Source organism: Emys orbicularis, chromosome 5 (assembly GCF_028017835.1).
Source record: "Emys orbicularis isolate rEmyOrb1 chromosome 5, rEmyOrb1.hap1, whole genome shotgun sequence".
NCBI classification, from domain to species: Eukaryota; Metazoa; Chordata; order Testudines; family Emydidae; genus Emys; species Emys orbicularis.
Window position 1 is genome coordinate 83,157,326 of NC_088687.1, and position 12,892 is coordinate 83,170,217.

The 12,892-nt window shown below is 42.2% G+C and overlaps 1 protein-coding gene across 5 annotated transcripts in view; it reads right to left on the reverse strand.

Annotated features, from left to right (window-relative positions):
* IRF2 (interferon regulatory factor 2) overlaps nt 1-12,892 on the reverse strand; it is a 65,953-nt gene that overhangs the window by 3,332 nt on the left and 49,729 nt on the right. For 4 of the 5 annotated variants that reach the window (XM_065405335.1, XM_065405338.1, XM_065405337.1 and 1 more), the window contains exons 6-7: nt 10,818-10,932; nt 5,549-5,713 (exon numbers count right to left, since the gene is read on the reverse strand). In XM_065405335.1, coding sequence (XP_065261407.1) covers nt 5,549-5,713; nt 10,818-10,932 — 280 coding nt within the window. The remainder of the gene's footprint in view (nt 1-5,548; nt 5,714-10,817; nt 10,933-12,892) is intronic. The other variant, XM_065405334.1, reaches the window with a different exon arrangement.

Consider the following 12,892-nt stretch of genomic DNA (forward strand, 5'->3'; position numbering starts at 1 on the left):
GTTGGACAAAATGGAAGTAAAAATGAAAGTGGGCATCATTCTACCTGAAGTATCAAAATCCATCTAAACAGACAATATCCACTGCTAAGAAACAGGTCACTATAACCTCTTCTAGAGCTAGAAAAGATTAAAAGAAACACATAAATAAATAAATTAAATAAACAGTACAAGAGCCTTCATTCCCTGTCATGCATGAATTGACTCCAGACTTGTAACATGAGGCCTATATAAAAAGCAGCTTGCTGAACCTGTGAGCGCCTGAACAGAGAAAAACAAAAAGATTAACATGATAAACAAACCTGTGCACTTAAAACAAGGAAACAGACTACACTAGGTGTAGGAAATGTTAAAGAGAAGCAGATGCACAAGGAGCTTAACCTTACGGGCAAAAGGAGAGACTTTATTTTTCCTTCGCCACCGTGTTTGCTACCTAGAATACCATTTTATGGCATGGCTAAAATGTTGCAGTCAAAGCCCTTTCCTTTGCTTTATCAAAGCAACACTATTCACAACCGCACCCAAAGAGAGATAAAAATGCTTTCATTTGATAATTTCTATCTAAACTTTCAGCCTCAAGGACTAGTCTTCTGTAACATGTTTTGTTACTGCTACTATAGAATTTGTTCTCATTTACTTTTATTTCATCCTTCTCTTGCCCTTAATATCCCACCCCGAGCCCCTCCATCACTGAATCTCCACACACGTCCCTTTTGATCCCCACAACCACTGTACCTTCCTTGCCCCTATCTATGATCATCCTCTTGATCACTGCACCTCCACATACACACACCCACCATCAGCTCCCCCAAGCATTGCACCTCTATACACAAGCGTGCACACACACCCTCTCCTCGCCCCCTAACCATTGCACCTACACACACACACACACACCTGCCATAATCCCACCAACCACTGCACCTTCACACACATATACCCCTCCCATACTTCCCCTGAGCACTGTACCCTGACATGCCTCTTATCTCCCCACACACACACACACACACACACACAGTGCCTCCACCTCCACACTTCTCATCACATCTGTATTCCTGTCTCCTAACCCAAATGCACACACTTAACCGAATGGAGGTGAGTGGGCCATAGACCCTCCTCTGTGTCACATACAGTGCTAAGCAAATAGATGGGATCATTGCATTCTGGAAATGTCACTTTATTGCAGCATAACCTATCCACATGTGGGAGTTATATAAAAACAGCTGAATAGTTATTCTGATAAAGATTAGGACTTTGCACAGCTTCACATGTGCTGACCTGGATAAACAGAGTTGCCACAAGGTGTTTCTTCCAATTACGCCAAACTACAAGCAATCTGTGTAGAAGACGAGGGGCACAATTTGAGAATGACATGGATAGAAGGAATTCACATGCAGACACGAAACAGATACTCCAATGTACAGAAATGTGTGGTAATAAAGAATTTTGTAATGCAAACAAGAAGGAATCAGTCCTTCTTGTTTATATATTATCAAAGTCTGAGCAAGAGATGGTTTCAGCACTGGCAAAGGCAGAAGGTAACTGGGATGCACAAAATTCTAAAGGAAAGAGAGGCTGCAAGACTATTTGAATTATTGTCAACAAGATGAGGTCAGCAAAGAATGAGGCTAGCAAGTGAGCGCAATAATAGGTGTTAGCTTGAACAGCTTCAAAAAGGAGGTAGATGGGTTTTTGCAAGAAAACATTTTTGTGTACTTCAGACCACTTTTTGGTAGCAATGATAAAATAATTGTTATCATGGTAAGTCACTGCATAATGAGGTGGCCTTCTCACACCATGCAATATTACACATGGGAGGTGCCTGATGCATCCTTTGTGCATTACTCTGCCACACCATGCTATTGCAAGGTCCAAAACAAACCTGGGTCTCTTGAATGGTTGTACCATTTGGATTTGCACAGTGCAAAGTGTGAAGTGAGATTATCCTATGAATTTCAGGACTGGTGGCAGTGCTTACATAAAACCTACAGGATTCCTATCCTCCTATCCTGTGAATCATTTGTATGCTTAAAAAAAGTCCTGGACCAGATCCTTGTCTGCTGCCACGAAATGCACTCATGAAATAGAAAGGTGGCATTACATTACCTTTGTGCTTAGCCAAGCCTGAACTAACTGTGAACCAGGCTGATCCCCGAGCATGGAGTTAGAGCATCCTGAAGACACCCACAATGCCAGTACAACAGTGGAGAATCAGCAATGCATAGGGACACCACAACTGTGCCTCATTTTCCCTATGCATGCCCCGAATGCTGTGCCAGGGAGGGTAGCATAAAAGCCATTACACGAACACTGGAGGATATGCCTACACGTGCGTGATCCTCCCATGGTCAGCTATGCTGGCTATTGGGCTGCTTCATGACAACGGAGTGGTGCAAAGCAGATGCTGCACATCCAAAGATCTAGTTCCATATATTTTCTATGTACTCAAATTATTTATTCTTTGGCTGAGGTTAAGAGAAGCATTTTTGTCATGTTCAGTTATACTGGGAGAGTTGTGCAAGAAGCATTTGACAGACAAACGTTTCTAAGGCCCGATCTTCCATTAGTAATACATTTTATAACATCCTCTTCCCAAAGCCCCTCTGAAGCTCTGGCCATTACAGACTAACCACAGTGGCCATGATGATCATATATCAGCATGTGACAGACCAATGCTGGAGGTGATTCCAAGAGAACATGATGCTATTCACCCTGACATTAAGATAAAAATATTTTCTATAAAAATATGTCTGGAACTAATTTGCCTAATGGTTGAAAGATAAAGCCACAGAGAGAGTAATGAGTCACACCCAGACCAATGTAATATTAATGACTGTTTAAAAGGACAAACATTTCTGTTTCTACCCGTGCCCTCCGAAGGCTTGTAAGCTCGTTGACAACAGTGCAAAAATGAAGGACATGTTGTGTCTCAGACTGTTGCCACCTTTCAAGTATGTTTAGATCAATAATTGTCCAGCTTTGCCATTCTGCAGACCTCTGCAACAGAGACAGCCTCCCCTCTGAAACTCCCAATTCCACACTTGCACAGTGACATTATCATCAGCTGAAGTGCATAGAGGCCCCAGCTCCTTTGTGCTAGACACTGTGCAAACATATAGCAAAGAGACAGTCCCCACCCCAAAGAGTTTAGGCCCAGATCTTTAAAGTTATATCGGTGCCTAAATCCCATTGATTTCAATGGGAGTTAAGCACCCAAATACCTTTGCGGATGTGGGTCTCAGTGTCAAAGTATCTATAGTGCTCAGTTCTGTGGCCCATCTCCCAAGTCTCCACCCTCTCTATCTGTTCTGAGGCTCCACGAACTATAACTTTAGACCCACTGAGCAAGAGCACTAGTGGAATGTTGGCAATGTATCTCCATGCACACCCAAAGAGACTATGAAATACTTTATCTAATAGATTTCCTTAGTCTAGTATTTACTTTAGGCACCTAGGAAACTAAAGCTTTCAAATGTGCCTTCAGATTGAACAACAAACTGTACATTTTTAAATGATTACTGATAACTACATTTTAATATTTTGGTTGATTAAAAATAAGTAATAATGAAATGTAGTTTAGACTATTCAGGGATAGGTTCTGCTAGCCTTTCTCATGTTAAATAGCACCTTTCTCCAGGAATTGTTCCATTGAAGCCACTTGTGGAACAAGCTTCTATTCACATGAGTAAGGCTAGCAGTATCTGGCTCTTTGTTCCCTGTAATTATTACATGGGACAATCCATGGGACAATTAGTAAATGGACAAAATATACTGTACATACAACTTTCTTGCTTTACAGTATGATAAATGTTAAAGAAAACTGGAGTGGATAGTGGGAGATACAATATGAAAAAACAAGGCTGTGCAGGGAGAGAAGGGGAAGAGAAAACAGGCCATTATGCTTCCCAAGCCTCTTAAAATAGGATTCATCTGTAAACCAATGATAGCGACTAATCAAGGGAAATCGTGGGATGAAGAGCAAATGTGATAACTCTAAAATCAACATCAGTGCCATGAGGCAGTAATAGTAAAATAACACTGTCAACTTAAATTTGGGCCAGTGTTTACATATTGTAAAAACAAGCTTTTATAAAATGTAGAAATGTTTTCATATTGAAAATATCCAATGAAAACAGTTGTTTTTAAACAAACCTTCTCCATCAGCATTTAAAGCCCCAAAACTGCAGCACTAAGAATCTGAAAGCAATACTAAAATGTCAACAAAGTGAAACTAACTTCATTGATTTTCAGTTGAAGCTGAGAGAAATACCAAAAAAAACCCCAAACCACCAGTATAAATAGTGGCAGAAACACTGGATTTTTAACTCTTTCACCTTTTATAATCAAAGGTGTTATAGAGAAATAAATTTGTTTGCAGCATTAGGAGACAAGGTGGGTGAGGTAATATCTTTTATTGGATGAACTTCTGTTGGTGAGAGAGACAAGTTTTCAATTTACACAGAGCTCTTCCTCAGGTCTGGGAAAGGAACTCAGAGTCATAGCTAAATACAAGGTCAAACAGATAGTTTAGCATCAGTAGTTAGCACTTATTCTAAGGGACCATTCAAGGTGAAGTGGCCCATCATTTTAAGTCGGGGTAGGCAACCTATGGCACGTGTGCCAAAGGCGGCACGCGAGCTGATTTTCAGTGGCACTCACACTGCCCGGGTCCTGGCCACCGATCCAAGGGGCTCTGCATTTTAATTTAATTTTAAATGAAGTTTCTTAAACATTTTAAAAACCTTATTTACTTTACATACAACAATAGTTTAGGTATATATTATAGACTTATAGAAAAAGACCTTCTAAAAAGATTAAAATGTATTATTGGCACACGAAACCTTAAATTAGAGTGATTAAATGAGGACTCGGCACACCACTTCTGAAAGGTTGCCGACCTCTGTTTTAAATTGACACGGTCTCTCTAATAAAAGATGTGCATCCCTAACTGATTTTGCACCTACAAAGGTTTACTTAATTGGCACTTATGTTTCCCTCCTAAAATAGATGTTGCTTTCTGGCTTCCCAGTGTGAAATTAGCGAAGATACTTGGAAGTATTAGAACTCAGGTCCAAAAAAATGACCAGCGAAGTATAAGTGTTTCAGAATCTCTGTCAAGTACCCTATGGTACAAAGCAGGGGTCCCCGCCATCTAAGTGCGCCCGCGTACTGGCCAGCATACGAGCATCCGCCAAAATACCGCCGACAAGCAACGTCATCCAGAGGCATCGCCACCGAAATGCCGCCGATTTTCGGCGGCGACGCCTGTGGATGCTGCTGCTTGTTGGCGGCATTTCGGCGGCAACGCCTACTGACATTGCCGCTTGTCAGCGGCATTTCGGCGGATGCTCATCCGCCGCCACGGTCCTCCGTGGCTCGTCGTCTGGCGCCCGCCAGACGAAAAAGGTTGGGGACCATTGGTACAAAGCAAAGAAACCATCCACCACCTCCCCAACTGTGGTATCTGCCTAATTGCTTAGGCCTATGTAACATTCCAGCGCTACCCTGTTAGCTCTCCTGAATCTTGTGAAAGTTCTTTTGAGGAATGACTTACCTGCATAGGAGGAGACTGGGGAGATCTGCAGAGGGTACAGCTGACTCATGCTGAGGGGCTGCTCATCACACTCTGTTGTCACCTCTACTACTTGGCAAACATCAGGAGGATTGGCAACTATCACCTGCTCCTCAGTACTGCCATCAAGATGGGGTTGTCCTACAACTCCATAGGAGAAGAAAGAGATAGGTTATTGCAAGACTCCCTGATTTGTCAGACACATTGAACTGTTGCATTAGTACTGGGGTGGGCAAACTATGGCCCATGGGCTGGATCTGGCCCGTGAGCTGTTTTAAGCCGGCCCGTGAGCTCCCGCTGGGGAGTGGGGTCTGGGGCTTGCCCCGCTCCAACGTTCCAACCAGGGAGCAGGGTTGAGGACCACTCCACGTGACTCCCATAAGCCGCAGCATAGCCGCGCTCTGGCACTCCAGCCAGGGCACAGGGTCAGGGGCCACACCACACAGCTCCCAGCTGCTGCGGCATGGTCCTGCACCCCGCCCCTCCCCCCCCCGGCTCCTACATGCTCCAATGGCCCCCTCCGGCGCTCCAATGGGAGCTGCAGGGGCGGTGTCTACAGACGGGGCAGCGTGCAGAGTGGCCAGGCTGCACCTCCGCATAGGAGATGGAGAAGGGACATGCCACTGCTTCTGGGAGCCGCTTGAGGTAAGCGCTGCTTGGAGCCTGCACTCCCTGAGCCTCTCCCCATGCCCCAACCCCCTGCCCTGATCCCCCTCCCACCCGCCAAACGCCTAGATCCCAGCCCAGAGCACCCTCCTGCACCCCAAACCCCTCATCCCCAGCCCCACCCCAGAGCCCGCACCCCTAGTCAGAGCCTGCACCCCTTTCCGCACCCTACTCCCCCACCCCAGCCCGGAGCCCCCTCCCGCACCGTGAACTCCTCATTTCTGGCCCCACCGCAGAGCCCGCACCCCCAGGCAGAGCCCTCACCCCCTCCTGCACCCCAACCCCAATTTTGGAGCATTCATGGCCCACCATACAATTTCTATTCCCAGATGTGGCCCTCGGGCCAAAAAGTTTGCCCACCCCTGCGTTAATAGCTAAATTGTGGTCTTCTCACTCCATGCCTGACTGTTTCTAGCAAGCCTTCTAAGGAAATTTTGGTTGACGTTTTCAGTCTCTAACACCTTCAAAGCTGCCGCCTTCCTTTCCAGTTGCCACCACTGGAAATGCTTAAGCAGATCAGTAAGTATGGCTCCCAGCCAGAGGTAGCCCACAGTTCCACAATGCAGCCTGTATCTATGCTAATCTTTAAAACAGAAATGAGGCCTTACCAGAGTATACAGGGCTCCATCTTTATCAGAACATTACTTGCTAGAATCAGTGATTACTGTAGGCTACACTTCTGTATTAATGATGATGGGTAACTGCAATACATCCCTCTTAATGTACGTCAGATGCAGCGCCTGGCAAGTTGCCAATGCTTTGTGGACTTTGGATGCCCTGATACACATCAGGTACTGTAAGGCACAGTGGTTCAAAACTCATTTACAGACAGTGGCCCAAATTAATCCCTGGGTAATTCTACTGACTTCAGTGGTTTTAAACAGGGAATGAATCTGGCCGAGTTTCTCCTAGAGACAGGCATGAAGCAGGGACTTCTTGCCATCCCCTGCAATACCAGCTACCATATGTAAAAAGCAATGTTGAGCTGTTAGCCTCTAAGCACCAGGGTCTGTGACTGAAATGTATTTCATGATCTCTGCACTGCAATTTGGTTAAATATTAACAAAGGAGTTTCCCACTTCGGCAGGTAAATGCTACTCCACACTTTGGTTAGAAAAAGCTCCATTTTTTTTCTCTACAAAGTTGAGGCAGCCTGTAATATTCTGCAAGTTCTTCATCCAAGGATCCCAAAACACTTTACAGACATTAGGTAAGCCACACAACACAGCTGTGAGACAACTTAATATTTTTACACCTGTTTTACAGATGAGTAAACTAAGGCACCCAGAGGTTAACTGACAGTGAAACAAAGGTAAAAGCCAGGAAGAAAACCCTGAACTTCCAGTCATGTGTTCAACCCAGACAGACAGACAAATACTTCCTCCTTGTTCAACTTCTTTATCTCAACAATATAATCATAAAACAATTACATTAATAAAATGCATTCTCTGTCTAGTAAATGGAGGGGGCATTATATTATAGAGAGCATATCCACAGTATGTGGTCTGCTCCCCGCTACACTAGGAAAGGTTTTTAAAATTAACAGGGATTCCAGCACTGATGTGAAATACATTTGCTAAGCAGAAGTTGTACACAAATATAAATCTAAAATAACCAGCAGGTGATAAAAAGCTCAGGGTTAGACCTAGTCTCATGAGTGTTCCTCAGAATTCACAATAATCAAAGTCAAAAGAGAAAATTATGTTCTACTTTCATTTGAACATAGCGGGTCAAAACTCCTTACTCAGGCAAAAGTCTCCTGGATTTCAATGGGAGTTTTGTGGGAATGTGCGCTGCGGGATTTGGTTCAGAGTGATATACTGTTAGACTGAAGGATATAAAATGATGGATTGCTTTGCCTATTTTAAGGAATAGGAATTGCCATACTGGATCTGATCAATAGTTCATGTAGTCTGAATTTTGTCTCTGACAATGGCCAATATCGGATGCTTCAAAACAAGCTAAAAAGTAACCATAACACATGTAGAAAATTACACAATATTGTAACAGGAGGGATGCAGGGGAGACATTTTTTCTAGCCCCAAACTGGCGCCAAGATTATACACTGATGTATGACAGATTTAGTAATTCTTCTCAGAGGTGACATAACTGCAGATGCTATTCTTATTAACAAAAGTGTTAAACAAGAAAAAGGAAAGAAGCATTGTTTCCCCAGTTAAAATAATTGCATATAATTTTGTTGCATATAAATTTGTAAAATGACAAGTAGCTAAACTGGAAACCTCCCCAAACCAGTATTTTATGAAGCAATCCCAGCAAACATAACTTTAAACAGACATTGACTAGGCTCTTTAAAAGGAGCCTGGTTTAGAATTCCTACCACTTTGCTCCAGATACTTATTTCCACTGTAAACAACATTCCTCCTGGTTCTGCAGCAAGCTCTCAATAAGAGCAGAGAGGGGGAAAAAGCATCCCATGTTCATTATCAGTGTGAAAGCGCTGTATTGTGCAATGCTGTCTTATTAAGAACACTCTGCCTTGATGGCCTTATCTTTCTCTTCAGTACCTGGAGAATTCTTACCCAACCCCGAGAGATAAATTCAGCGCTCATCAGCAAAAATACTGGTAGCTTGGACAAAATGCCATGGGCTTAGCCTCAGCTGCACCATCGCCCTCTTTCCCTTCCCCTCCCCAGCACACACAGGATGAATCTATTCTCTCTCTCTCTCTCCTTTTTTTTTTTTTTTTGCTGTTTGTGTTGAAAAACTCCTTGGAGTAGTAAATAAGGATTTCCCTGTCTGCTGCCTATCTGAACTACACAGCCTAGATAATTAAACTAGAAAGCACACTCACACAAACAGGATGCTCTCAATTATAGACCAAATCCCAAATGCTTTATTCGTGAAATAAAGATTACTCACATGAGCGAAGGGAGCCGGATTTGGCCCTAGGTATTCCTGCTATGAATGATGTATACCTGGCAACAATGGCAAAAATAAAGCCCTACAACATTTGGATTCGCTTCTGTTTGCCGGAGTAAAAAATGGTAATTCACCTTTGTAACTGTTGTTCTTCGAGATGTGTTGCTCATATCCATTCCAATTAGGCACACGCACACGTACACCTAATTGGAATTGATATGAGCAAGCACTCGAAGAAGAACTTTCCTTATTTTTATTATGGCACATAGACCAGACTGATAAATATTAGTGTCATCTACTAGCCTTTTCCTATGAACTACTGAGAACCTCTTATCAATGCAGTGTGCATTTAACTTCCAGTGAAGTTAAATGGAAGTTGAAAGCACTCAGTACCTCCCAGAATTGAGCTCTATAAACCTAGTCCAAATCCATAGTCCATTGAAGTCAGTCTTTCTTTTGACTTAATTGGAATCAGGCTCAATATGCCCCCAAAAGGGTTTAAATTGTCCATTGTTTGACTTATAGTTTTCTAAATAAAGCAAAAATGTATAAAGTTTCTTCCCACTGGCTCCACATCAACCTTTGGGTATTTTAGATTTCAATTTTGCACTTGGGTCTGATTTACTTGGGAAAAATGTTTCACTACAGTGCTGGAATTCCTCCAAGGCTAATTTTAAGACCCTCTGTAATAGAAGGAGTAGAAATCTAAACATGCTCACAAAAACACAGTGCAATTAAATGTACTGCTCCCTGGAGAGCAGAAGCACCCATAAATTTTCCATCCAGAAAAGTCTCTCAGTGAAAAAGCCTACAACTTAGCCAGCAAAATAAACGTGACAAAAAACAAGTCATTGCAACTAAAACCTATCATCTTTGCAAAGAGAACATTAATGTATTTTCAAACACTTCACTTTGTACAGAAAAAAAGACATTCTAGGCCAAGTGGTGATTGGATTTCATTTCACTCTAACAATAACTACAGCCAAAGAGCTGTCAAAACATAACCCAACTTACATTGCTAAGAACCAATTATTCACATTTTACTCTGTCAGCTAACTCCTAACACACCAGTTTTAAATGCAGTTTTCATTCATCTTCGCTGTTGACATTTTGATGTTAACAGTACATTCCGTTACTGAAGTGCTGATTAAAATAATCTGGGTCACATCACATTTAACCCTTTAATATATATTTTTAAATTACCACCAAAATGGCAACCCGTCAAAAGCCATTCAAGCCATCTTGGAATCATGAGAACTCTTTCAACTTCTATGCCCCAATGTTACTACTCACCGTGCACTGGATAAAATATCAACTTGGCTGTGGAACGCTGTATGTGGTTCTCTCTGGAGTTGGTTAATGTCAGGAAGGGTCACCAAAGTGATGAGAAATACCTTTTTCCCCCTCAGAAGATGAGCTTGTTGCTCCCAACCCCTGCTAGCCTTGGAGCAAGGGATTGAGCTAGAGACCTGAACTCACATTCTGGGTTTGTGGCAAACCTTTAGATCACAAACCTGGTCCTGTGAAGCATGTTTTATAACTTTGGCATACTCCAAAATGTAAAATACTGTTGCTAGAGTCAGCTTCATGCAGTCATATGTGCTATTCTGATACCATCTATGTCATGAACTGGAGTTTAAAGTCTAAAGACACATGCATACTGGTTTACTACTTGTGAGAAGTACGCACTGGAAGCACTTACCTACAATATTCACAGTACTGTCAACTTCACTTTTTATAGTGGAGGGTAGGAAGTAGTCAGAAGAGACCTCAGTTATTCCATTAGTCACTGCAAAAGATGACTCAACTGGTTCTTGCTAGAATGAAAACAGTGGAGTTGTGTCAGATTTAGTTTTGGATTATTTTAGGAACCTTGACTTTATTCCCTATTCATCTCTTTGTGCCAAGATCACAACATAGCAAATCAGTTTCTGCCAGACACATACCCACTGCTCCCAGGTAGAAGCAGGATGAAGATCAATACTTATGTTCTCCAAAAGGAGGCCAGAGATAACTACATTTCCATGCCTTCTCCATTTAAATTGAAGTTAAAAGTCACTCTTTACATTGACAGCGAGCCTCCAAAGAACAAATCAATTAATACACTATTTGTTATAAAAGATTAACATTGGGGGTAATGAGGCTGACACACTGCCTTAAAACAGCATTTTATTAAATATTCATCCTCAGTGCTTTCCAAACATACTGCAGCACTGAATTCTTTCTGAAAGAACGCCTGAGGTGTCTGTACAGTAATTACTAAATTCTATCCTTAATTTTTCTCTATCACAAGAGTCCAAAACAAAACAAAGCATTTATACTAAATCAAACCTTCTAGATCTCATCATAGCTGTTGCCATAGGGCAATTCTGTTGGGAAAACAACAACCCCTGTTCTATACACAATATACCTCTATGCATTTGCTGCGTGTCAGCTGGGGAATCTATGTAACTCTCTTTTGAATATACTGTAGAAGTTATTACAAAAACTTGGGAGTTCTTTAACAGACCATCATCATTTTTTTAAAACAAGGGATTAACTGCAAGATCAGCCCTCCTCCCTGCTGGATGCCTGACAAGGCCTATAAATCATACAAGATATAATTTGATTTGGGACTGACAATGCCAGGATTAATAGTAAGGGCCTGATTCAATTTTGCCCTGAAACTTGTGTGATCATTTACATCTGAGCAAACTGCGTGCAAAGTAGGTGTAACATGATACCATTCAGATCTGGTAGTGTTTTATACTTACTTTGCATGGGTATAAAAGAACACGCAAGGTGTAGGGCAAAGGTGAACTGGGCTTCAAGTTTTCTGTTCCCAGCCCTTCACTCTGTAAATCCAATAAACTCTGTGACATGGTGTCAGAGAGACTGTAGGGACAGTGTGATGTCCCTTTTCTAATGAGCTTGCTCTAACTGGATAGTTTTTGGCAGTCATAGCTGCAGTGCTACCAACCAAGTAGTTACCATTTTTGGTCCTGATTCTTGTTTACACCTTTCTGACTTTACAATGGGGCCTTAAAGTGAGTGACAATATAATTCAGTCCCATCTGAAGGGCCCTTTACTCTGCCAGAGCTGTATAAAATGCCCTTAGCATAAATGAGAATCAGGCCCTTTATATGTGATGTCAGTTGTGTGAGTCCCATAAATCAAAGCATCAGTGTCTTCAGTCCACTACTGGAAAGGATGAATTCTGATAACTTTCACTGGTCCTTCATAAAGGATCCATGGACAGCAAAGAAAAATTAGGACTACAAAAAGTTCCAGGTTACTTCGGCCATGACTCTCTTCTGACATGCACTGGTTTAATACCAGAAAGACTCCACTGAACTCAGTGAAGTTACTCCTAATTTAAATGAGTGTGAGAAGAGAATCAGGCCTTTGGTCTATGCACACGCACACACACACACAGGAACTGTGGAGAAGATGAAGCATATGGGGCTGTTACCTGGGGATATATGTCATTATGAGGCAAATGTTTTTACTTATATAATGTATATAACATGTACTACTTGTACTCAGACCGTCTCAAAGCTTGGCTACCTTGTTGTAAACTGTATAAATCTCTCTAAATGGATAACTTACTATGTGTGCATGTGAGAACATGCACTGGTAGGTTATAATCTATTGGTCTTGGGAAGGTTTCCAGTGGGGTGTTTCCCTGTTACAGTTCCCATACGCTATACCTGATAAGCTATGAAACAAGTTATAAAACCACCATTTATTCTTACTACAGCAGGGCTGTGGCTGCTCCTACTGAAATCAATGGGAAA